The 27,379-nt window shown below is 41.6% G+C and overlaps 1 protein-coding gene and 2 long non-coding RNA genes across 4 annotated transcripts in view; 1 reads left to right on the top strand and 2 right to left on the bottom strand.

The window, feature by feature from the left end:
• Positions 1–4,526: 4,526 nt before the first annotated feature.
• LOC138743421 (uncharacterized) lies at positions 4,527–17,711 on the bottom strand. The gene is made up of 3 exons (XR_011344871.1): positions 17,442–17,711; positions 16,398–16,463; positions 4,527–4,844 (listed from the first exon to the last, which is right to left on the bottom strand). It is a non-coding gene; the product is annotated as an uncharacterized lncRNA (long non-coding RNA).
• neurl1b (neuralized E3 ubiquitin protein ligase 1B) overlaps positions 9,629–27,379 on the top strand; it is a 350,433-nt gene continuing 332,682 nt past the window's right edge. The window contains exon 1 of one of the 2 annotated variants that reach the window (XM_069898786.1): positions 9,629–9,649. In XM_069898786.1, coding sequence (XP_069754887.1) covers positions 9,637–9,649 — 13 coding nt within the window. In that variant the 5' untranslated portion in view covers positions 9,629–9,636. Of the gene's footprint in view, positions 9,650–22,331; positions 22,550–27,379 lie in introns of those variants that run through there. The other variant, XM_069898784.1, reaches the window with a different exon arrangement.
• LOC138743422 (uncharacterized) lies at positions 18,990–22,604 on the bottom strand. The gene is made up of 2 exons (XR_011344872.1): positions 21,638–22,604; positions 18,990–19,093 (listed from the first exon to the last, which is right to left on the bottom strand). It is a non-coding gene; the product is annotated as an uncharacterized lncRNA (long non-coding RNA).

The following is a 27,379-nucleotide window of genomic DNA, read 5'->3' on the forward strand; positions in this document are numbered from 1 at the left end:
AGGCAAAGTACTATTGTGTCATCTGCAGATTTGATGACTAGAATGCCAACTTTTAAGATCTGTCCCAAATTCATTTGGAACTAACAGAAGACTGAGTTATGCCTGATATATTGCACCAACACAAACAATACATTTAAGTGAGCTTAATGCCAGAAGACCTGGAATCAGCCTGCCATATCTCTGCTACATCAAAAAGGAATTACAGCAGTTGCCAAGCAAGACTGATGCAAGAGCTTTTTCCTTCCAATGGTTTGATGAAAAAGCTCATAAACTTAATTTCAAAGTATTTCTTCAGATTATTCTATTAAGAAAAGAAATGAAAGCCTTAAAAATAACATCTCCTTTGGGCTTTCATTCGTCGTGGAGTAGGAAGAGGGAGTGGCAAACAGCAATCCAAGCTCTTATTGATACCCGGACTTAGAAGTGAAATGTAATTCATTCTGTTTCTGCTTCCTGGGGCACATTTTCATTGAAACACTTCAAGGTTCTAACACTCTAATAGCTGTATGACTTTCATTAGTAAAACCCAGTTCAGTTATTTATCATGGAAAATTATGTTACAATCTTCTACCCCTTTTGAGGACCCTATTGGCTTTGGGGTCCACATCATTATTTCTGGGATTTGTGGAATTCCTGAATAGAAACTGCATTGCAGGTAGTGTAATGGGTCAGTTACTGCAAAAGTAACTCTCATGGGCAGTTTTTCAATACTGGGGAAATTTAGGGTGGACAACTTGTGCTGCCAGTTTCATTATGAATGAACAAAAATATGATGTGGATGGAGTGATTTAATAAACATTTTTATGCAATCTTTGCAATCTTGGGAAGTACAGTAAAACCATTGTATCCAGAATTCAAGCAACCAGCAAAAAAAAAGGCAGAAAATAAATAGGTAAAAAGATATGGGTTTAAAATTGGTGTACCTCACCGTTAGTTTGCTGATCACGCAACATGCAATCTCAAGGAACTTGAAAATTCACTTATCTGGTATCTACAAATGTTCTGGATACTGTTTTTTTTTTAAAACTATAATCATTTTATTTTGTTTTATAGCTATCCTCCACTCACTGCATTTCATTGAACAAATCACTCCTTTTATTATAACTAAGTTTCAAGATGGAATTTCTTTGAGTTCTTGGATGCTCTTTTCGCATTTGTATTGAGGATGGTTTGCTGTGGTACATTATTTAAATAAGTCCTGCTGGTTGAATAGACTTTACTCTAAAATGGATCATTTGCTGTAAATCTTTATATTAGCCTTATCTCACCTGCAATTCATTTACTGAGCGTGTGACATTAAATGCACTTCGTAATCTTTAAAAAAGAAATTGGATCCCAAAATCCAGATTATCCATGGAGTGAGCAATGTCGATGGGCTTTTACTGACAGATGTTCTGAGTTGGGAATAATTTTGAATTACTGTGGATCATGCAATTTAATGAATTCAGGTAACATTTGCATTATTAGGCATGAAGATTATGAAATCCTATGTATGTGCGACATTCACAGAATAATTAAGTTTCCAATTATTTCAGTTTTTAAATAAATTAAATAGTTTCTTAAAGATTTTTCTTGCAATTTCAAAGGAAATCCATTCCCAAAGTAATTCAGCTGCTAAAAATGTTCTTAAATAGTGTGTGTGTATATATATATATATATATATATATATATATATATATAATATCAATCACTTCCCTTTGCTGATACTGTATTCAATTTATAGTATTAGAAATGCACATTTACAATAATAGATTTAAATTCTCTTCATGCTCAAGACAGTTTTTCATCTATTTCAGTATGATTTTTTTTTTGTGCCTAAAGATCTTGTGACATAATGGGAAGATAATACATTGCCATTTGATAGTTTACACAATGAGAGTTTTGCAGAACAAATTGAATTAAATGTAATTGAAAGAGAACTGAATGTCAGACTATATTGCAACTGGCAAGTCGATAAACTGTTAAATTGTAGAGGAACACCTACTTTTGTCATATGTAATATACACATCTGCCATAAGTAATGTAGAGGTAATCACAAAAGTGTGTGTGTATATAGTGTGTGTGTGTATGAAGAGTGATACAATCCATCCCTAGGTTTTAAATTAAATTTAAATTTATACATTTTACATTGAATGTAAAAAATTGTATATACAGCACGGTTAAGGGCCTTTTCAGTCCACGAACCCATGCCGCCCAATTATACCCAATTGACCTACATCCCCCAGTACATTTTTGAATGGTGGGAGGCGAATGGAGCCCTCAGGGAAAACTGATGCAGACAAAGGGAGAACTCCTTACAGACAGTGCAGGATTTGAACCCCTGTCCTGATCACTGGTACAGTAACAGCATTGCACTAATTGCTAACTGTGTCAATCATCAGAATCAGGATGTATTGTCATGAACAAATCATGAAATTCAGTGTTTTGTGGCACCATCATAATGCATATATATATTCTAATCATCTTACATTAATAGTAACGCAGTGTCTTTCGTTCATTGATTATTCATGAATCTGATGGCAGCAGGGAAGAAGCTGTCCTTGTGCTGCTCAATGTTCATCTTTAGGCTCCCCAATAGCAGCTGAGTGAAGAGGGCGTGGCCTGGGTGGTGGGGGGGTCTTTGAGGATAGAAGCTGCTTTTTTTAAGACACCACCTTATGTAGATGTCCTCGATGGAGTGAAGTCTGGTGCTTGTGATGTTGCAGGCTGAGTTAACAACCCTCAATTTTTTTTTCTTGTCCTGAGCATTGGTGCCTCCAAACCAGGCAGTGATGCAACCAGCTGGAATGTTCTCCACAGTACACCTGTAGAGGTTTACGAGAGTCATCGGTGACATACTGAATCTCTTCAGACACCTCACAAAGTATAGCCACTGGCGAGCCTTCTTTGTGATTGCATCAACATGGAGGTTCTAGGATAGATCCTCGGGGATGTTGACACCTGTGAATTTGAAGTTCTTGACCTTCTCCACTACTGAGCCCTCAATGAGGACTGATGATCGTTTTGTACTTGTCCAGAAATTTGGCTGAGCCGTTCCTGATGTGTGCAACATTTTGCATCCAATGCATATGAAGCTGAAGCAGTCCTCCTGGAGCATTGTGGAGGAAATTTAATCAGGGCATCCCAGATGTGCTGGTTATTCAGGGACAAGTGGGTCTTCACATTGACCAATTGGGGCCCCACTAAGGCAAGTTCTGTGCACATATTCTCTTCTTCCCAACCCTGTCGCAATGATACTGCTTTCAACATCGCAACCCAAAAAGAACTCCAGATGTGACTCTCCAAATTACTGATGGCCTTAATCCTTCCTCCATCCTTTTGATGCCTGATTCCCTGCTGCCTTGAACCCTTTCACTAAATTCTTCTGTCTCCTCCTAACCATTCAAACACCTAAAGCTCCAATCCTTCCTCATATTTTATTTCCTCTCAATCCTCTGATTGGCCCAACAACCCTCCAAACTAATGAGATCCTGATGGAGACTAATTTCAAATATTGCCCACAGCAACTTGCCTCATCAGTGCTTTCAAAGATCCCAATCTCCCCTTCTGCCCTCATCCCGAGCAGCACATTGTTTTGCCGAATTCAGCTGTATAATTCCTATATTCAGTTGAATCTTACAGAGGGAGTCCTTGGACTTGTGCAGTCTTTGTCAAAGTGCTCCTTTGATAACCAGTGCATGTTATCAGGGGTGCAAGAATTTCTAGTTAATTTTCATTCATGTTTTTGTTTGTTTAATGTAGGGCTTTGAAAAATTAGAAACTTAAAAATCTGGGACTAAAATCTTTTCCAAATCTTATGCTTAGTCATTCCAGGTTGCTAAGTGCATTTTCATTCGTTATTAAATGCCTGTGCAATGATGTAACATAGCTTTTAAAGATCAAATTGACCTTTATCCATTGCAAGATTTTTAATTCGGGTTTCAATTTACAATTCCCTCCTGTTTAACAGTGAATAAAGCCAACAATCTTTTACATAATATTATATTTCATGAGTGCTTACAGCAACAAGGTCAAGAACAGCATACATTGCTGTTCTAATACTTTATAGAGTTACGTCTCAGCTGCCTCGGAGTTGATTTAACTTGCTTTCTGAGTTGTAAATACCAAAGTTTTTTTAGATTGTGTTAGGGGTTGGTGAACCTTCATGTGAATCATTAATTAAATTACATCCACCCACTCAGTTGTTCAAACACATTGACATTTACACAAGAAGAAACCTAGTTTTAGACTTGGTAACTCCATGTTTCTTCATGTACATTCCACTAGTTTTCCCAAATATTGCCTTGGAAAATCAACAATGGACTTTTGTTTCCAGATTCTTTTGGAGAAACTATAGTCACACAAAAAGAACCTTGGTCTTAAATTTCTTTTGTGTTGTGCATTTTTATACACAATACAGCAGAATTTTACTAGCAATCCAATTGCTTAGCATAATTGGTGATTATTTTGCACCTGTAAATGGTTGTGCTGTTCTCATGAATATGCATGCAGAACCATTGAGAACACTCAATTAATGAAGTTACCCATTTGATGTCCAGCACATGTTTAATGCTACTTTTAAGAATTTTCACTGAGGATTGATTACAAAAGGTAGAGGCATCAAAGGCTGACTGAGGTCTTCATCAGAGAGCTCGTACTTGCTGCAGCATAATGAAGGACCTGTTCCTATTTGGGCCATTGTCTGATAATCCAGCAGTGAGGATTCTTCCTTCAGGTAAGTTCCTGTTTTTTTTAACATCTTCAATGGTTATCCTCACAACGCTTCCTTCTGGAAGTCTTGATGCACGTGAAGAGTAATCTGTTATCACTGAGATGTAAATCTCCTTCACTAGATGTTCTGTGGTCTATTAAGCGCAGGAAGATAAAAATACATTGAGAGCAGGGAATTGCGAATGGAAATTATGAATTTGGTATCTTCGCAAATTAGAGGTGCTTCACAATTGAACTCCAGCCCCTTCAGATATACTCATCACTCCCAGGTCCGCTCCCACTCCTCACTCTATCTTTTCTTTATTTCTCCATCTTTTCAATGTCTCCTTCCTTGAACTCCTCCTTGCCCCCTCTCCAGTTTCCTTTCTGATCCTGATCAGCATACCACCTCCTCTACATCTCATCTCACTGCTGCACCCTGCAGTCTTCCCACCCCCACGTTTCACCCCATGATCTTCGCTCCATTTCTGCCCCTCCCTTTTTCCATCCATGGGCTCAGCACCACAACTACTCCTTGCACCACATACAAACCTTGCCCAGCACATGAGACCCCAACCCAATTTGCCTTCTCTTATCCTCTGTGTATTGAGGGGGAAATACCAAAAAGTTTGTATGTAAATGTAAGTCCCATAAGATGGTGCTTCTATTGCACACAGAGTTTTTGCCATTCTGGGCACTGGCCCTTGCACTAGACCTTGCATCTCTTCACTGTGTGAAAACAACTGACCAGGCATTTCCAATCTCATTCCTCTGCTCTGAGATTATAGAATCATCAATGTTAAATGATCCGTGTGAAAAGGTCTTCATCTGCAAAGATACCACCTCATTTTCCTGTTTTCACATTCCAAAGAGCCAGAACCTTGGTTCTGTTAACCAAACATCAACCCAATCATGTTTGTTGGGGCAGAACTAGGCCAATTGCCATTCCTTTCTAATTGTGGTGAACAGGCTGAAAACTCTCTCTATTTCTTATTCTCCCCTTTATTTTGGCTAATTCCTATCTATACCACCTCAATAACACCTCCTGTATGGACTTTCAATTTAAGCAAGCAGTGGAAGTTTATAATTTCTAACTGAGAATGCAGGCATATGCTTGCTTTGATAAAATGCATCAAGATTATCCAGCATAAAGTATAGGCAAAAGTGGCATCAATTAGTTAAATTATCATGCAGGTCTGTTTCTTGCTCAATAATAGGACCAAGTCCAAGTCCATTAAAATATTATCATTGTGTGAAATATGGTGTTAACATTATTTGTTATCTGCTTCATCTAAAAGAGACAAGAGGCTTTGTGAAATGCAAACTGAGTTTACATGCAGCCGCAGACCTTCAGTTGCAGTTTGATTGTACGAAAAGGCAGAGTATTTGCTTCAGAACTTTGATCCATTGTTTTTAAATGGAGCATTACAGGCTGCTAAAGAAGTAAATGAAAAAAAGAGGCCTGTGGTATTGTGGGCACATTCCCTGCTGAGCTGGGCAGGCTGGCCTGCCTGCTGAACTGGTAGTTCCTCCCCCTTAAGACCCCTAATGAAGGCCGAGAGTCCTAGTTTCCTTCCTCATTCCTGCTCTTGGACTTGAGCCAGCAGCACGCTGAGGCATGTTTGGATCTTTAGATCAATAAAGCCTTTGACCTTTACTTCGTGTCTGTGAATGGTCATTGATCGTGCTGCAAGGCTTACAGGAGATGTTGACTCGTATCCATTGCTACTGCGATCCACTCTCTGGAACCTGCACCAGCCCGTCAACCTGCAGGCTGTCTCTACACATAAGTAGCAACTTAGCCACTCTTCAAAGCATTGAGCTGCAATATATATTGCCCCTTTGTTCAAATCATCCATTTCTGAATGAGGGAATGGACAATCAAACTCTGACTTTGGATTTGCACTGCAAGCATTGGGGATGTATTGTAGCACAAGTTAATTCTCCAATTTTTGGCTTCTCATCCCCATTCTCCATACAATCGATCAATATTTGAGCATATTCTCTGGAAATTCCACATAAAGTCTCTTTGGTTTCTCGGTCTCCTTTTATTAGAATCCATCATTTCTCCTCATCATTGGTTTAAATGCTTCATTTATCCAATGAGCCCTCTTGAAATAACTTTTATGATCTGGTCAAAATGTGTTCTAGCTTTACTTGGAACACCCAAGAAAGGAAAGAAATTATCAGTGGTTGTGGTGCTAAGTGTGTGTGAGAATATTGGCTACTTGTTATCCTCAGCTCCCCACAGGCAGGACATCATCAGTTAATGTGGCAGCGAACACCATTAACAGCTGATCCTCCTGCATATGTGAAGTGCCTTCAATAACCCAAAAGACTAAAGTTGTGGAACTGTAGGCTTTTATTTATAATGAAGGTCACCCTGTGCTGTGACCCAGGCTTTCTGGGGAGGGGTGATGATGTTGGAACCTTTATACAGGGTCAAGAGGGTGAAGCCATGGGTCCAGCCACAGGATGGGGCGGAGCCAGATTACAGAGTGTACAACAGTTCACCACATTCACCCTTTTTCTGGTCTGGCAGGGTGACGTGGGTCACAAAAGTATTAGAGGTTAAGTCTGTCCAGTGGCCTGGTCTTCTGTTGTGACTGGCGGAGAGTCATTTCCTCTGCTGTGGCTGGCACCATTCATTCTTCCTGGACCTCTTGCTGGGGGCATGGTGGGGTGGGGCTCGAGTGCCTATGGTTTGTAGTGTATCCATGGGAGTGGAGGATATTTGGTGGGTATGCTCCTCAAATACATGCGTGGTCCTGGATAGAGATAGTTTCCTCATAGCCATCTATATAGGCTACTTACGCATATTGGGGGGTATGCATGGAGGAGCTGGACCTTTTGACCAGTGGAATGGTTTTATGGCTCCTCGTGCTTCCATAGTAGGACTGGCCATGGGGAAGGGGAAAATTCATTTGTGAGGGGTAGCAGTGGTGGCAGTACATATGTGGAGCACCTCTGGAAGGACCTCCTACCAATGAGAAACAGGCAGACCCCTAGACCTAAGAGCAAGGAGGATGGTCTTCCATATAGTGGCGTTCTCCCTCTCTACCTGGCCATTCCCTTGGGGGCTATAACTAGTGGTTCTACTGGTGGCGGTACCTCTGGCCAGCAGGTATTGGTGCAGCTTTTTGCTCATGAACAAGGACCCCCGCTGTGAAAATATGACAGGTGCCCGAATAGAGTGAATAAGTTGTGTAGTGCCCTGATGACTGTGGTGATGGCCATGACTCTGCAAGGGATGGAAAAGGGGAAATGTATATACTCATTGATGAATGTGAGGAAATACATATTGTGGTTGGTGGAGGGAAGGGGGCCCTTGAAATCCATACTCAGGCATTCAGAACAGTGGTGGGGGATTGACATGGAGGGTGGAGAGATCACGTGTCAGTTGGGCCAGCAGAGAAGGGTGAGCAGTGGGGGAGTGCTGACGAATTGTGGTTTTCCAACCGTGCGGTGGGGAGGAACTGTCATATTGCATTGTAACATTCTTAAGGTGGCACTTTCAGTGTGTGGAGCAGTGACATGATGAAGAGTTTAAAGTTTCTCTAAGTCATGCCCCACACAGTCAGCGTCACACTGGTGTAGCTGCAGATCTTGGTTGAGTGGGACTTTGAGGCCAGGCAACTTTATTGTGTTGACTCATGGTCTGGGAGTGGCAGTGTAACTATCCCCAGAATTTGGCGATGTCCAAGATGGTGGCTCCCATGCTGCGTACACTGTGGCGCTGGAACTGGCAGTCAACTGTGATCGACATACCTTTGCTTAGTGCCCCTTTTTTTCTGCACTTTGAGCAAGTAACATTTTTCAATGGGCAGCGTTTTCGGGGATGCTTTCGTTAACCACAAAAGTAGCACTTCAGGTGCTCCTGGGAGACTGCAGCTGTAGCAGGTTAGCTGATCAAATGAGCAAGCCGGCTGCTGGCCTGTGGACCTGAGTCCCAATATGGCGGCCCCTGTGCGGACCCTGCGCCATTCGCCGAGTATGCTTCCATGGTATGAAGGGCGATCACTAGTAATTTCATGAGGTTGATTGCCCTCAAGTCTAATTTACTCTGCGCGAGTAGCCTCTGGCACACCTAGTCTCTTTTTTTCATACTGGAGACGGCTAGAAGTAAGCTCACAATAGATGAAATGGCTGCTGAAGTAAACCTTAGCTGGGAGAGTGATAGGAAAGGCGCCCCCTCTCTCATTTCTTATTCTTTAAAGTATTTCTTCACATTAGAAAATTAAAAAGTAACTTAAAAGTTCCACAGTGATTTTCTACAGAACAAAAGAGTCCTTAATTATGGGGTACTACCCATAGGTCACACAATACATGATAATTGGCTCAAGTAACCCATTCTTCAAAAAAAATTTACAACAGAAATTTAAAATTAAGTTTGCAGTTTGCTCATTAATGAATTGAAACTTTTTGTAAGGAGACTGATTCTTAGTTTTAAATTTCAGGTATAACTTTATTTACAAGGGACTTGGAGTTAGAGAAGAGATATTGCAATTGCCCAGAGTTTTTGTGAGGCAGTTTTCTGCACAGTTTTGTTCCCCTAATTAAGAAAGGATATATTAGTATTGAATGGTTTCTAGAACAAATTCACTTCAAATTTACTAGAGATCACATTTGCAATTTAGAAGAATGAGGGGCAATCTTATTGAAATATTGGAAATCCTAAGTGGGCTTTACAGGGCAGATGTTCAGATGTTCTTCTTGAACCAGAAGATATGGTTACAGGATAAAGAGGTGGTCATTTAAAACTGATGTGTGCAAGTATTTCTACTTCAGTTATTTCAGTCGAGGGAGCGCATGAGGGAAAGGGTGGCCTACTCCTGCAAGTGACCATCAGTGCAGCTGTGATTTGTCTCTTTTTATCCTTTCAGATGAACCTGAAAACCTTCTACATTTTTAAGAGATACTATATACCTTTAAAAAGTGTGGGAACACATGCTGCAAGCTGGTGAGTTGCTCATCAACAATGACATTGATATTTTCAGCCCAGTTACAATATTTTACTTGATCATTTATTAGTCTTGTTCCATTGATGTGCCTTGCTGTTTGTCAAACTTAAAATTGGGCCAAGTCCATTAAAACTACTGGGTCCTTTGAGAGGGGTCTCTGTGGGTATCTGAGGAATGCAGCAGGAAGTCTTGAATTGCTTATAGCATAAATGAGTATTAGATAAGTAAATTATTTCAAGCACAGGCAAGTAAATCAATTCCATTCACTTTATGCATAATTGATTTAATTTAAAACTAGTGCAGCCAAGTTGCATAATCTAGAGCAGTACTAAATTTTCATTTGATTTAAATCAGCCTCAGTATGAAAGAATTTAAATTAATTGTAGCTGCAACCAAAGTGAACAACGGCAATGATTTTGAAGTTCCTTTCTTTTTCCCTTGCACTTTTCAATACTCAAATTTCCATTGGTTTCAATCATCTGTCTTTTTTCTTCTATTTAAAAACTTAGGGAGAACAAATTGGATCACACTGGAAACCATGTGCCAGGCTGTAATGTGTGATAACTCACACCCATTTGACTTGTTGCAGGTCGCACCTAAAGTTGGTGCGACTTGCACATTATGCTACCAGCAGTGTTAATTACCCCTAGCATGCTCCACAATGTGGGAGGACTAAAATGATCTCAGTAAACTCTTACCTAATTCTTCCTGTCACATTCCTCCTTTCCTTCATCCATTAATGCCTTTGATTTTTGAGCTGTAGGGGCTGTAACGATGCAGCTGTCTCACCACAATCCATCTCCTACTTTGAGCTGGCCAACAATTTAATCCACCCTGGCAGTGGATTAACCACAAGATACAGGAAAAGGCACACCTTGACACTTGCAGCTACTATTTCAGATACATCATGTACCATCAAGGTCAGCATAAAGTCACTTTGAACCAACAACCTGTTTAAATGGTCAAAGTAGTTTACAATTCACATGAAAATACTGGCCCACATTGTAGGGCAAAAACCAATAATTGTTTTGCTTTTATTCCAGGCAGAGTATTAAAGTTAAGAGGACTAGTCTTGCCTTTCTCTGTTGTGTTTCCTCCATGAGGTATATCCAACATGTTTTGGCCTCATTGGATGCTTCATTAGCATGTGGCTTAATGCTTATTGGAGGGGTCATCAGCAACATTTGTCTGCACTGCACTTTTACACCCTGCTATCTCTGCTAGATGGGCTGAATGGTCTGTTCTTGAGCTTTAACCCCATGTGCTAGTTGGGAAATCTTTACACACATGCTTTTATGGTTCTAGATAATGTAACTGGACCTGATCATTTGTGCCACAGAATCTAGGTTCCTGAACTCTGTCTGAAAAATTAGAATGTGTCTTTTAGCCAAACTTTTCAAGTGCAGGCTTCTTTCCTATTGTAGCAGTAAAGATTTTCTCCCCAAACCTTTCTCTGCAATGTAATTTTAAGTGAATTTAATAGTCGTCTTATTTTCACATCATTCCACCGAACAAACAAATGGTAGCAATATCTATTATGAATTCCTTATTAAATGAATATACTCTCTTCAAAACTTATTTTAAAAATAAGTAATACTCCATAAATATTGCTCCAACCTGGATTCAATTGTTTCACTTTAGCTGGAATACATTTTCACATTTTTGATGTTAAGTGACAAGAAGCACTCCACATGTAAGTCATGGTTTTATTGCACGAATCTGCTGGTACTTGACTTCAAATATAGCCCCAGGAGGAATATTTTACTAATAGTGCAACTCAAAGTTAGAGAAAACAGATTTTAACATTTGAACTTTTTACGATTTGCTGGAGTTTATCTTGTTCGATCGTCTCCATTTTCTGAATATTTTGAATTGAAGCTGGATTATGATTGGTATCACACATTGCAAATTTGCATAAAATGGAACACTGGTCAGGTTGGTGGTGACTTTAGCTGGTTAGAATTACTGGCATTGAACCATGAAAACTGAAATGTGCCCTGGATTTCCATGTGTATACTTAGTGGCACAGAAATTCAGGATTTATTGACAATTTCAGAGAGTAGAATATGTTGGTTTCATGATGTGATGTGGATTCAAGTCTCCATTGATATCAATGGGAATCATGCAGATTAGTAGTTATTTCCTCACAATTCTCTTCTTTTAGTTTAATGCTGTTTCATTATTTCCAAGTGATTTTAGTTCACTTTTAAAAATGATTTCTTATCATTCATTTAATTATTTGCTCCAGCAGGGTCCAACGAGCCAGTCTGACTTCCATTAGCTCTGTAAAGACTTTAAACAGCCGGTGGATGGAGCCGGTGGTGGTTTTATTTAAAAATTGTACCACCGTGGGGTCTGTGCCCAAGATGGCAGAGCCTATGATTGGCAGCAGCTACGAAGGTTTGCAGATTTTGAGGAAGCAGAGGACTGAAAATTAGAGAAGGCAACTAAGAAGGTAGTTAGGAAGGAAAAGAGAAATTATGTAAGGTTAGAAAATAATATCAGAGGATTCTCATAAGACCATTAGAAAATGACGCTGGAGTGTTTGTAATGGGAGACAAGGACATGGCAGAGGAACTCTCAAGGGCTTCTGGGAAGTAAAGTTAGTGCTGTCAAGATCACGAGAGAGAAGGTACTTGGGAAGCTAAATGGTCTAAGGGTAGATAAGTCTCCTGGACTGGATGGAATGCATCCTCAAGTTCTGAAGGAAGTTGCTGCAGAGATTGTGGAGGCATTGGTAATGATCTTCAGGGATTCAGTGGATTCTGTCATGGTTCCAGAGGATTGGAGAATTGCGAATGTCATTCTACTATTTGAGAAGGAGGCAGCAGAAAGGAAACTATAGACCAGGGGGTGGCCAAACTTGCTTAACATAAGAGCCCATTTGTGATAAACGTCCGATGTTTGAGAGCCACAAGACATGAAAAAATATTACATATGTTTTTATGTTTAAATGCATATTTTGTGACATTTAATATAAATATTTTAAAAATGCATGTATGTCATAGTATTCATGTATGCAGCTTTTAAACTGCTAATTTGTATTAGTTTAAAAAATTTTTTTTAATGTACACATATACATACCAAATATTTTTTTAAAATCTTGAGTTATTTCTGCCCAAGGAAGCAGTAGAGACTGCCTCATTAAATATATTTAAGATACACGAAGCTAGATTTTTGCATCGTAGGGGAATTAAGGGTTCTGGGGAAGAGGGAGAGCTGGGTCCACGGCTAGATCAGCTGTGATCTCACTGAATGTGGGAGCAGGCTCGAAGGGCCAGATGAATGACTCCTGCTATAGACCTATTAGTCTGACATTGGTGGTTGGGAAGATGTTTGAATCCATTCAAAGATAAGGTTACAGAATACCAAGACGAAGATCACCAGATAGGTTCAAGTCAGCATAATTTCCTTAAAGAAAAATCATGCCTGACAAACCAATTACGATTTTTTTTGAGGTGATAACAAACAGGTCAGATGGGAGAAGCAGTGGATGTTGTGTATTTGGAATTTCAGAAGGCCTTTGACAAGGTGCCACATATGAGGCTGCTTAACAAGATGAGAGCACATGGAATTACAGGAGGATACTAGCATGGGTAGAGCATTGGTTAATGGGCAGGAAACAGAGAGTGGGTATAATGGGATCCTATTCAGGTTGGTTGCCTGTTCCACAGGGGTCAGTGCTGGGGCCACTTCTTTTTATGTTGCATATAAATTATTTGGATTATGGAATTCGATTATGGAACCTTTGTGGCTAAATTGGCAGATGACACCAAAATAGGTGGTAGAGCTAGGACACAGAAAAGTTGCATAGAGACTTGGAAAGATTAAGAGAATGGGCAAAGAGATGGCAGTTGTTGGGAAGTGTACAATCATGCACTTTGGTACAAGAAATAGATGGGCAGACCATTATTGGGGAGAAAGTTCAAATTTGGAGGTACAAAGGGACTTTCAGGTTGGGTCGGCAGTTAAGAAGGCGAATGCAATGTTGGCATTCATTTCTAGAGGAATAGCATACAAGGATAGGGATGTAATGTTGAGACTCTATAGGGTGTGGGTGAGACCACACTTGGGGTACAGTGTACAGTTTTGGGAGCCTTATTTGAGAAAGGATGTGCTAGCATTGGAGAGGTTTCTGAGAAGATTTACGAGAATAATACCTGGAATGAAAGGGATAGCTTATGAGGAATGTTTGTTGGCCCTTGGACTGTGCTTGTTGGAGTACAGAAGGATGAGGGTGGGGTGGGGGGGGGGATCCCCATAGAGACATTTTGAATGTTGAAAGGCCTGGACAGAGTAGATGTGACAAAGTTGATTCCCATGGTAGGGGAGTCTTGGACAAGACCACAATTTTAGGATAAAAGGCATCAATTTAAAATAGAAATGCAAAGAAATTTATTTAGCTAGAGGGTCATGAGTCTGTGGAACTTGTTGCTACAGTTAGGTCATTGAGTGTATTTAAGACAGAAATTGACAGGTATTTGATTAGTCATGGCATCAAGGGTTATGGGGAGTGGGTCTGAGTTATAAGGATCAGCACATGATTGAATCGCAGAGCAGACCCACTTCTGGTCAAGGGCAGCAGAAAATGGGGAGACCACCCTCTGTTGAGAAGAAGCAGAGGAGATGATCCACAGGAAAGTGACCACAGCTGTGGACCAGTGAAGGGCTCTGAGGCTGAAGAACACACAGATAGTGGGCTGTTGGTGAATTGAGACGAGGAGTTTGTGCAGGCTGCTGGTGACTACAGTCGAGGGATTCACACCAGGCAGTGAATTGCTGGAGACTGACTTGAGACTGGCTGAAGGAGTAACTGGTATTGGAACCAGGAGGTGAGAGGGTCCCAAGGGAGCTGAAGGTTTCCCGATCGTGACAAAGCTTCACATCTTGAGTTCGGGCTGCTGATGGCTTGGATTGGATTCTGAGTTGCTGCGGGTCTGCGGCAGTGCTGGAGGCAAATCCATGGGCACTCGCTGTCTCTGAGGTGACTTTTTTGCTTCTTTCGTTGACTGTAAGGGGCACTTCAGGCAATTTCTGCCAATGGTGAATCTCAGCCTTCAGACAGAAGAAAACAAATTCTGTGCAATATTGCACTGTTTTTATTACATGACAATAAAGCAATCTTGAATATTGAATAATTTTCGTGTATTTTGTGTTGAGAGCCAGGAAGATGGATGCTCCACATCAAGGCTCAAGTGAGTGCGAGCATCACCTCATTAGTGATTCTCAGTGGGGAATCCAGGCTAACCTGTTAAAAATCAATGAATTTATACCTCCCTTACCATTCGCATTTTATTGCAGGGCTATCATACAAAAAGGACAGAATTTCTGGTGTAACATGTATTGTTATTGAATTGGGATAAACTGTGGAGGAAATTTTTTGACTTCTGCTTAATAGCTGTCAAATCTGGATATTTTACAGGAGATTTTATGACATGAGCTCAGAAAATAAAGTGAGCTGGTCCATCCTGGTTCAGCAGGCCAATAAGAAAGGGGCAGTTGCACTCAATATCAAAGATTTAAATTGGGGTTCACAATGCATCTACACAAGTTAGAAATTTAAATTATTATCATTCCTGCGTGACCTCTTATCCCTGTCATTCTGCTAGGCAATAATCCCCCTTTTTTTTCTACAGTTAACTTTATTCTCAGCTCCAAAATGACACAACTAACATTTAAGTTTGAAGAAAATAGAGTTAATGCATTCCCAGTCAGCAGGACCAAATAACTACTGTATTTGATGGAATACAAGGCCCATGGGCATATAAGACCACCCCCATTTCAGCAGGGAATATTAAGATTTTTCTTTAGTGTATTTAGAAGTAAGCATTTAATGTTATTGAAACATGTAGCTGCAGTACAGCAGAAAATAAAATTGAACAAAATATGCAAAACAGGAAAACAAACTGTTGCTTTTGGTTCCCAGCACTGGTCCTACTGCCCTGCTTTCTCCTAGTGGCCTGCTGTCCTGCTCTCTTTGGGCAGCCCAGTCAGTCCCCACACTGGTCCCACTGCCCTGCTCACTCGCACTGCGGGAATGGGGGAGTTGAGCAGTGGAATAAGTGTGGGGATTGGTGGCAGGCATTCGGGGGGACGTGGGGTGGTGGATCAGTGTGGGGACTGGTGGCAGGTTGTCGGGGGGAGTTGAGTGGTGGGATCAGTATGGGGACTGGTGTTGGGCAGGCATGGGGGAGTTGAGCAGTGGGATAAGTGTGGGGATTGTTGGCGGGCAGTTGGGGAGGAGTCTGATGATGGGATAGGTGTGGGGACTGGTAGCGGGGTGAGTGGGTTGGTGGATCAGTGTGGGGACTGATAGTGGGCTGCCAGCCCCCACACTGATCCCGCTCCCCCACCAACAGCCTGCTACCAGCCGCCAACAATAGATGGCAGTGATGCACTGTTGGGATTAGTCACCATTATCACCCTAATTTCAAGTTTGCATATAAAACCTGGGGGATATTTTTGAGCCAAAGTGGGTCTTGTATATAATGGAAAGAGTGTATTATATTCTGCCTCCACAGTTCTGTTCCATTGAAGTGCTTAGAATTGAATTTTGAATGCAAAGTTCAACATATTGTCACTAGGTTATAACAGCTAAATTCTCTGAGGAAAAAGTGCTCAATTAATTTAAAAAATATTTTTATTTTATCTGTATTTCCTCACATTCAGAATATTAATTTGAAATTTTAGAAAACCAATTACTGTCAATCCCTGAACTCTCTCACAATCTGAAAACATAGCTACTACCTTAATATTGAAAGGTCTTTTCAATTATTTCCTGACTTGCCACTTCCATAATTTTTGGCTTCAGTTCTGAAATTCAAAATATACGTTGAATTCAAAAGACTGTATTGGTTCAAAATTTTGTTTCTTTAATAGTCTTATACAGGGGCACAGTGCTATTTTTTAGGTGCTGGAGATCACCAAAGACCATCAAATAACCTAATATTGTTAGTGGTATTTCTCCCCACCCCATCCCCATCCCCCACCTCAACATCCTGCATTCAGAGTCGGCATCAGAACAAATCTAATAGAGGGGCATTGGGGAAACTGCCATGGAGGGGGAGGGGGCATGGACTTATCTACCCAAAATAGTGCCTATGGCAGGGGTGATCAGTGCATCAAAATACATGGCGATAAAGTGGTCTCGCGAGACGTGGCCTTGGTGGCTGCCATGTTGTATAATTGAGAGCAAATGTAGGATGAGGAAGGAGGACGGGTGTACTGGTCGAGGAAGAAACAGGCTCCTTATGTCCAGAACAGCGCCCAGCAGGTGGTGGGGGGCAGACCATGACACCGGCCCTCCCTATATTTAATATGTGGCCGCTGTTAAATTCCCCAATAGTTAAAATTCCCCTCTTGTTTATTTTCTCTTTTTTTAGAGGTACCAGAGTAGCATTCCGGTGAGCTCCAGCAGTACTGCCCCCTGCAGTGCGTGTCGAAAGAACCAAAGACTTATTGATCCAAACAAAGACTGGAGCATATCTCAAGTAGGTCAACCAGTCCAGAATGACCTGGTCTGGCTAGGAGCAATCCTTTAAGACCTGCCAGTAGGTGTGGTTACACTCTCAGCCAATCACAGTCATCCTACACTATCATCTGTACATGTACACATTGGTGATAGAATCTGTACTATCTGGTGTTGTAGTCTATTTAGTATAAATATAGTTTATTGCCATATGTATTGAGGTACAATGAACAGGTTCATTTTGTGTGCGATCTAGCAAATAAACCAGTGGTTCTCAACCTTTTGTTCCACTCGTATATCAGCTTAAGTAATCTCTTACTAACCATAGAATGTCATCATCCCATCAGTGTTGGTCAACAAGCTCCAAAACCTGGGTCTCTGCACCCACCTCTGCAACTGAATCCTCAACTTCCTTTGGAAGGCCACAGTCTGTATGAATTTGAAACAGCATCTCCTCCTCACTGTGATCAACACAGGCATACTTCAAAGACTCATGCTTAGTGAGGTGCAGAAAATAACTCAAAACTGAGACTGAGTCACTGATCTACAGGCTTTTGGTCACAATAGACAGTGACCTCATCCTGTGCTGTGACCTGGGCTTTCTGGGGAAGGGTCAAGGTATCGGAGGCTTTATACAGGGTCAAAAGAGGGAGGGGCCACAGGTACAGTCACAGAATTTGGCGGAACCAGGTAATCAGGAACACAGCAGTTCACCACACTTAGCCCACTGCTCTAATTGCTCTGCACCCATGACGGTGTGGCTGAGCACAATTAAAATGCCATCTACAAATTCGCTGATGACCATATGGTCAAACAGCAAAGAGGAAGCCAACAGGAGGGAGATAGATCAGCTCGTTGAGAGGTGTCACAACAATAACTTGCACTCAACCTTAGCAAAACTAAGGAGATGATTGTAGTTTTCAGGAGGAAAACATGAACCAATCGATTCAAGGGGTCTTCAAGTTCCCTGGTGTCAGCATTTCTGAGAATCTGTCCTGGGACCTCCATGCCAATGCAATCACAAAAAAGGCTCTCTAGCAGCTATACTTCATGAGGGGTTTGAGGAGACTTTGGAATATCACCAAAGACTTGAAAATTTCTACAGGTGTACCATGGACAGCAGTCAGTTTGGTTGCATCAATGTCTGGCATTGGAGGTGCCAATGAACAGGATAGGGAAAAAAAAAACTTCTGAAAGTTGTGAACTTGGCTGGCGCCATCATGGGCATCAGTCTTTACTCCTTTGAGGACATCTCCAAGAAGCGGTGTCTTAAGAAAGCAGCCTCTATCTTCAAGGGCCCTCACCACCCAGGCCATGCCCTCTTTACACTGCTACCTTCAAGATGAAAGTTCAGGAGCCTGAAGACAAATGTCAAACAGGACCTAAACAGCTGCTTCTCCTCTGCCATCAGATTTCTGAATAGACCATGAACCACAGACACTTTCTCGTTTTCTCTTCTTTTGCACTAATTTATTTATTTAAAAAATGTAATTTATATCTATTTTTGCACCTATAATGATGATGCAAAATAAGGAACTTCGTGACACATGTTCATGATAAATTCTGAATCTGATTAATAAATTTTAAATATACTGTGTGTGTTTGTGTTTATATGCTTCTCTACTTACAATGGTTTGATTTATGATTTTTCGATGGTGCAATGGCGATAACCATTCTAATGAAAATACCTGTACATAGTCACTAGGCAGTGTAGTTTTAAAATTTGCCACATCTGGTGATGCAACCATAGAGTTTGAGACCTGTTTCATTATAGCACAGAACAAAGGAAAACAATTTCTTCTTCACATCAGTAAATCACAAAAATCTGTAGATACCGTGGTTGAAGTAAAAATACAAAATTCTGAAGAAACTCAACGAGTCAAACGGTGTCCTTTATTTAGCAATGGTTAAAAATATATAACCAATGTTTCAGGGTTGACCTTTCATCAAGTTAGGAAAGAATGTTGGCAGGCATCTGGAAAAAAAAATGGGGGGGGGGGGGTTAGTGGTGGCAAGGCAGGAAATGATAGGTGGAGAAGGGAGGGAGGGGATAAGCAGTGATCAAGGGTGGAGGGATAGCTAAGTTGGTGGAGGGGGAAAGGAGGGAGAACTATCAGGGGAGGAGGGATGACTAGAAGCGATAAAATTTACAAACTGAAACTCAACAAGCTCAATTTACAACAACTTTAAACTCACTGGGTTCACTGTAAAATTAGAAAAAGGCACTATTGCAATGAATAGGAAACTGCAAGAACCAGTGAACACATTTTTGAGAGAACCAGATAACTAGACGACTTTATATAACTGGTAGGGCAGCTATTGTAAACTGTCAATTAACTAGAATTGTCTATGCAGCACAGAAATGAGGATCGATGCTTTCAATGCACAGAACTTTTGTTGGAGAATTTCCTTTCAGAAAATTTATTAAAACTTAATAAAAGGATGGAGGCAGATTAATTTGAATAAAACCATAGTTATAAGGGTTTTTTCTCTCCATTGAAGTTTGAAATATCAAAGTGATTTTATTGTACTGTTTGAAATGATAAAAGGATTTAATGCATAGATGTAAAGAACCACCATTTTTGGTTTCATCGCTCCCAACCTTTAACAACACTCCCAGTCCTTCCATTTTTTTCCCTCTGAGAGTTGTATGTCTTTGTCTACCTCAATATGGGGTGGAAGTCATATCTTCAAATATTTCAAGTAAGACATAGATTATGGATAAATAAAAGAGTGAAAGTTTACCATGGAAAAATGAGCACCTTCCTGATAAAGCTCCCAGAAATGCAGAACATACAAAGAGGGAATGGTCCCATAGTAGTAAAATTACTGGTCTACTGTTCAGACACCTGGACTATTAAGTACAGCCTGATGAAACACTGTTCTCTTGTCCTCAGTGCAAAACGTGCAGACACAGAGGCAGAAATCACACACACACAGATAAACAATGCAGGACAAGTATTCATGTATAACAATAAATAAATATTGGTTTGTAAATATGAGAGCCTGAAATGGTGGCCATTCAGCTGTTTCTTCGCTTGGTGGTGTTGTCTCTGATACTCCTTTATCTCTTCCCAACAGGAGCAGCTGAAAAATGCGGTGTGGACATGACCCTCAATTATGCTGCACGCCCTCTTCCGTCCCAGTAGATCCCATTGATGGGGTGGAGGGAGATGCCAGTAATCCTCTCCACCACTCTTATGGTCCTGTGGATTGACCTCTGATCTATTATTCTGCAGCAACTGCACCACACTGTGGGGCAGCTGGCCAGGACACTCTCCATGTAGCTCCTGGAGAAGGTTGACATGATGGTGGCCAGTAGCCTTGACCATTTCAGTCTTCTCTGGACATGCATTTATTGCTGCCCCTTCCTGGCAATTGAGGAGATATCTGTCCATGATAGGCCATTAGTTAGGTGGACTCCAAGGAACGTGGTGCTCTCCACTAGTGCATAGTGGAGGGTGGACAATAAAAGCTTTGCAGAACTCTGATGCACAGAGAAATGTAAATTTCATCGCACTTGGAGGACCTCTTTCATTGGATTCTGTGTGAGTAAATGTTAGTAATAGAGCTGAGAATAGGCTATCAGCCCCTTTCACCTACAAAGACATTATATTAGACAATGGCTGGTTTGTTAGCTCAATGCCATTTTTGCAAGCCCCTAAGCCCCATAGCCTTGCTTTTCTCTTAACATCTGAAAAAAAAAAACACTTCTGTCTGAATGGACTCAGTAACTGAACATCTCCAACTTTCTTAGAGAAATATGAAGATTCACCACTTCTGGTGAAGACATTTCTTCTCATCTTGGCCTGTTGTGGCTGACCTCTCAGAGATAGATGGGGAACCCTGGTTGTGCATTTTTACCAGATGCCAAACCTATCAGAATTAAATTATCCTGCATTCTTCTAAATTCAAGAGATTTCAGGCCCAGACTGCTCCTCCACCGCCAGTCTCTTTACAATCTGGGACTCATTTAAGGTCTCTTGCTTTTGCATTTGATTGAGTTTTTCTCTTGCATTGCATTGTTTTGCAACTCTTTATTTGTTTACATCTGTACATTGAGTACAGTGGGTTTTTATTTTAATCTGCACTTCTAATAAGTGGTGTCTCGCCCGCGGGATAAAGAAGCTCAGGGTTGTTGTATGTGATGTCCTATGTCTTCTGACAATGAAAGTAAATGTTAATTTTGTTTTCGCCTTCTTGCACAGGGCAGCCCTTGTAAAATATTCCAGACACGATTCTATACACCAGCGGCTTTAGGTAAAACACACACCTGATACATAGGCATGAGATAGAAGCGTTCGCTGCCCAACCAACGTTGCCTTGTCCACATCCCGTCACTGATTAAGCGGTTCCCACAAAGGAAGATGAGTTAGACTTGGATTGGCTTTTACTGTATCAGTGAATGGGAAGAAACAGTGGGCATTTGAGGCTGTGGAATGAACCGATTTCCAGAGGGACAGACAGACAGACAGAGTCCGAATATAGCAATATAACGTTACTCATTTCCTTTACATACCTGTCTGACGGGTCAGATGCGGCTTCCAGCGTTTGTCACGTTCCCATTCATTCCCCAGCGCGCTTTGGCAGACCCGCAGGTTGCTCTTGAAGGCATAATTTCGTCGCTGTGTTTGTTAATTATTCATTTTATAGTTTCAAATTCAAACTTCACGAAGCATTGAACAAGTTTGTGGCTGCTTGAGTGATACTGCTTTTTAACCCCCCCGAATCTGCTCGTGTATCTCACCTGAGTCTTGGACATTCATTGTCAACGGGAGCACGTTTGAACCCACTGGACTGGATCATTTGCATTGATGTGTTTTTTGCTACATTTCGTGTTTCACTTCATGCCTGTTGCATTTTTGTTTACACGCTCGGCAATCTCTAAAATAGATTTCAATCCTTTCCCTATTTGACATGAACAAAGTGTCCGAGTCTCGAATGAGATCAGGGGCATCGTGCACGTTTCCCGGCCGATGCATTCCGGATCGGTCGTGGGGAAGTGGTTGAATGAGCCGAAATCCCGCCTCCAAGGTGTAGTGGCGAAAGTCCGCCCCCTGCCTCGGCAGCCCGCGGGGAAGTTTCAAAGCGCCCAATCGGGGCTGTGCCGGAGCTCTGGCCTTGACTGTTGCCTGATGAGTGGGCAGAGGTATCCGTGCCAAGGGGGTGGTGATTTTTCGAGCTGCGCCGTTGATCCGCGCCCTTGTCATGGAATGCGATTGGTCGCAAGTGGCGGCAAAAATCTAAACTGCTGAGAGAGGACAGGAGCAGCCGCGGTGTGTGCAGCAGCCCCGCCGCTACGAACAGAGGACCACCATGGGGAACAGCAACTCCAGCTTCATGGCTCGCTCGACTTACCACCACGTGAACCTCACAGGCAACAGCAGAGCGAATGCCGGGCTCCACTGGCATCAGGGGCACAACCCCAACTGTGAGTTTCTGCTTGCATTGACACCCGTCTCCCTACACTTCCCGACCCATCACAAGCCTTCCCTTCCCTTCCCTTCCCCTTCCCAACCCATCCCTTCCCCTTCCCAACCCATCCCTTTCCCTTCCCAACCCATCCCTTCTCCTTTCCCTTTCTGTCCCCTCCTTCCCTTCCCCTTCCTAACCCATCCCTTCCTTCCCAACCATCCCTTCCCCTTCCCAACACATCCCTTCTCCTTTCCCTTCTCCTTCTTTCCCTTCCCTTCCCTGTCCCTTCCCTTTCCCAACCGATCTCTTCCCCTTCCCAATCCATCCCTTCCCTTTCTGTCCCTTCCTTCCCTTCCCCTTCCTAACCCATCCCTTCCTTCCCAACCCATCCCTTCTCCTTTCCCTTCTTCTTTCCCTTCCCTTCCCTTTCTGTCCCTTCCCTTTCCCAACCCATCCTTTCCCCTTCCCAACCCATCCCTTCCTTCCCTTCCCAACCCTTCCTTCCCTTCCCCTTCCCAACCCATCCCTTCTCCTTCTTTCCCTTCCCATCTCTTCCTTCCCATTCCTTCCCCTTCCCAACCCATCCCTTCCCCTTCCCAACCCATCCCTTCCCCTTCCCAACCCATCCCTTCCCCTTCCCAACTCATCCCTTCCCCTTCCCAACCCATCCCTTCCCCTTCCCAACCCATCCCTTCCCCTTCTTTCCCTTTCCTTCCCATCCCTTCCCCTTTCCAACCCATCCCTTCCCCTTCTTTCCCTTCCCTTTCCATCCTTCCCTTTCCATCCTTCCCTTTCCATCCTTCCCTTTCCATCCTTCCCTTTCCATCCTTTCCCTTTCCATCCTTTCCCTTTCTATCCCTTCCCTTTCCATCCCTTCCCTTTCCATCCCTTCCCATTCCATCCCTTCCCATTCCATCCCTTCCCATTCCATCCCTTCCCTTTCCATCCCTTCCCTTTCCATCCCTTCCCTTTCCATCCCCTCCCTTTCCATCCCCTCCCTTTCCATCCCTACCCTTTCCATCCCTTCCCTTTCCATCCCTTCCCTTTCCATCCCTTCCCTTTCCATCCCTTCCCTTTCCATCCCTTCCCAACCCATCCCTTCCCAACCCATCCCTTCCCAACCCATCCCTTCCCAACCCATCCCTTCCCAACCCATCCCTTCCCAACCCATCCTTTCCCCTTCCCAACCCATCCCTTCCCCTTCTTTCCCTTCCCTTCCCCTTTCCTCCCTTCCCCCTCTTTCCCTTCCCTTCCCAACCCATACCTTCCCCTTCTTTCCCATCCCTTCCCTTTCCATCCCTTCCCCCTCTTTCCCTTCCCTTCCCTTTCCATCCCTTCTCGTATATCGAGCTGCTTACAACGCCGCTTTACCAAGTCTCCGCTGCCTGTGATATTTATAGACTGTGACCCTCTGTTGCTAAGTGATGGTAGCAAAACCCTTTGTTGGTTACACGGCTCAAGGTGGGTAAAAATGCTCCGTTGCTAACGCCACTGGCGTATTGATCAACAAGCCGACGAGGGAGAGAGAAAAATAACTCCGATGTTGCAGTTGTGCTGCCAAGAAGCGCGGGTTGAGTTGCTGTATTTGTAAGAAATAATGTCAGCTGATAACGCACATTTCATCCCAGGGTCCCAGTTGCGTTGAGGAGCGGGAGGGAAAGGAAGTGGTACGACACGATCACCAACAATTCCATAAGGACAGTTAAAAAATAACCTTGCCAGAAGATTATAGCATCAAAATAATCATCTGATGCTTTCAATTATAAAATTCCAATGTCATTTCTAGATTATTGCCAGTTTATTCTTCAGTTGATAAATGATCAACTGAAAAAAATGCAGAATCAAAAAAAAAGAACAATCTACGGGTTTAAAGACACAATTCAATACCAATTCATTTTCTTAAGATTGGAAGAATAATATTTGGAAGACAGGCAAACCCCGCTTTTCGAACACTTGAATTACAAAAAATTTGCTTATGTGAAGAAGCCTTGTTCACTTATACGAAGAAATTATAATGGGTTTGTATGAAAATTGCTTCCAATAGTAGTTAATGGGTCTTCACTTTTTGAATTTTCAGTTTATGAATGGTCTACCTTCATAAAGAGGGGTACACCTGTATAATGATATGAAAGGTGGGAGAAAAAACATTCCTTTTTTTTACTTGAATCCTAACCAAGTCAAGTCACCTTTATTTATCGTACATATCATGCTTGCACGGTAAAGACAAGATAGCATTTTTCCTCGACCAAGGAGCATACTTACATAAATGTGTTAGAATAGAAGTTAAACACATTGAAATATTAAAATAGTAAGACCACAATACATTATCCTCATATGTTCTGGGAATTCAGGAACCTAATGAGTTGCGGGAAGAAACTTGTCCAATCTGGATGCAAGGGCCAAGTGCGATGGTTCCTTGTAACAGATACCAGAAGGGAGAACAGTTTACATGGGAGGTGTGTGGAGTCCTTCACAATGTTTATTGGCCTTTGCCTGTATCAAGTGTGTAGATGACCTTCATGGTAGGAAGAGAGCCCCTGATGATCTTTTCCACTGATTTCACTATCCTCTGCAGGGTCTTTTGGTTCATTGTGGTACAGCTTTCAAACCAGGCAGTGATGCAGTTGCACAGGATGCTCTCAGTACATCCTCTGTAGAATGGAGTGAGGATGGAGGGTGGGAGATGAACTTGCTCAGGAAGTAGAGGCACTGCTGGGCTTTCTTGGCAATGGAGCTGGTGTTAGGGACCAGGTGAGATTGTCCACCAAGTACACTCCAAGGAAATTGATACTCTTGATTACCTCAATGGTCGAGATGTCAATGGTCAGTGGAACGTGGTCCCCCCAAGTCTCATTCATCAAACTAATCAGTGCTTGTTGACTCTCAATATGACAATGGCAATTCTAGAGGGTGTTTTCAAATCCAAGTTAATCCTTCTGTAGTTTTATTATCCTTTGTGATCTCTTGCTCTTGCAGTTCTGAATAATCACTGATTTGAAATGCTCCATTATTGATATCCATGGCTTCAAATGACCACCCCCAGAAGCCTAGAATAACTTTGATTTTGTTTGCAGCTTTTTTTTACTTTCCTCACTCTTCATTTTTAAAATATTCCTTAAAACCTGCTTCTTTGATCAACCTCTTGGTCATCTGCTGATATTGCCTTATGAGGTTTGGTTTTTAGGTTTTGTTTACATTCCACCCAAGGGCCCTGGAACATTTTATTGAATTAAAAGTAAGATATAAACAAAAGTTGTGCTTGAATGTACTAAATTCCTTTTAGTTGACAAGACAGGACAATAATTTAAACCTCGCCTGGATTGTGATTGGAATTGCTTACTGAACTATGGTTTAATAATTCTGAGGTGTTGCAGATTTAGCAACAAGTTAATTTTTCATTATATTTCATGCTTTTGAAAAAAAAAATATTTTTTTTGGCTGTATAATGATAGAGAGGGCCTGTGACTGACTTCTTTTTGAACTGATGGAGGGTACTTAGTATCTGAATATACAGACATTTGCTTATTTGTTGGAAGTGAATGAGCAATATATTTTTGCACAGCGCATTAGATTGCTGTACAGATTATATGTGGGTGAGAATTTTGAATCCCAACTATTTATTTTACATTGTAGTCTTGAACCTATCCTCAGTCTGAAGAGTAATTCTAATATAGCTGGTAGAGCAGAAACAAAGTGCCAAATAAATACTTTAAAATGTTTCTCATTAGCAAATACTAAATAATTTGGTCTTTGGAGACTATTAATTCAATCTAGAAAAGTTGATATTGTTAAATGAAATGAATCTACTGGTGATTTATGAAGCAAATTCCTACAATAACAATTTTCATTTATATTACACTATTAATGGGGCAAATATGTCTGTTCTTCAGAAGGAAATTATTGAACAAAAAATGATACCAAGTGATGTAATAAGATATTGGATGTCCAAATGTTTGATCAATGATGTCATTTCAAACATGAGCAAAAAGAGGGATGGAGGTAGAGAGGTTTTGAAGAGAATCACAGAACTGAGTGCCTTGGCAGGCAGCGATAGAATAATTACATTTAAAGATACCTGAGAGGCCTCATTGAAGAAACATACATATTTTAGAGAGTTATATAGCTAAAGAATATTGGATCGATTGGGAGCAATGAGACCATAGGCGATTTGAAAATGAGAATGACGATTCAAACTTCAAGCCATTGCGTAACCAAGAGCTAGTGTAGCACACAAACATAGGGATGATGGATAAATCAGGATGTGTGTTGCAAACTTCAGATGACCTAAAGTTTATGGAGAATAGAACAAAGGATGCTGGACTGTTTTGAATTGTAAACACTGGAGGCATGATGAGGATTTTGTACATTCATTTATTACCACAGATTATACTGTTATGAGTCCAGAGGACCCCAAAACCCAGCAGCAATAGAAATTCACCAAGACAAGTAGTTATTTAAGCAAAAGTTGTTTTTAATTATCTTTAAACATGAAAATAGAATCAAACTTTAACTTAACACTACTAACTACCCAACTTAACTCCCTACTAATTCCAAAGCACACGTGTATGTAATGTGTGTGTAAATTTAAGAAAAGTTCTTTGGTTCACAGTTCAATCTCACTTCTCATTCTTCCAAGTTAACTGGTTGCAGGCAATTCTTATACTGTCCACAGAATTTATCATGTATAAAGTTCACCAGGCTTTGGTGCTTGAAAGGTAAATGTTTACTGCTCAGGAAGGTTCTTGTAGGTTTGCAGAGAGAGATTTGTTGTTCCAGGATTTCCACAACTGAGGTACCACCATTAGTCACCTCAATGTCTTGCTGATGGAATTTGCCCCATCAGGGT

This window comes from Narcine bancroftii, chromosome 9, assembly GCF_036971445.1.
Source record: "Narcine bancroftii isolate sNarBan1 chromosome 9, sNarBan1.hap1, whole genome shotgun sequence".
Classification (NCBI taxonomy): Eukaryota; Metazoa; Chordata; class Chondrichthyes; order Torpediniformes; family Narcinidae; genus Narcine; species Narcine bancroftii.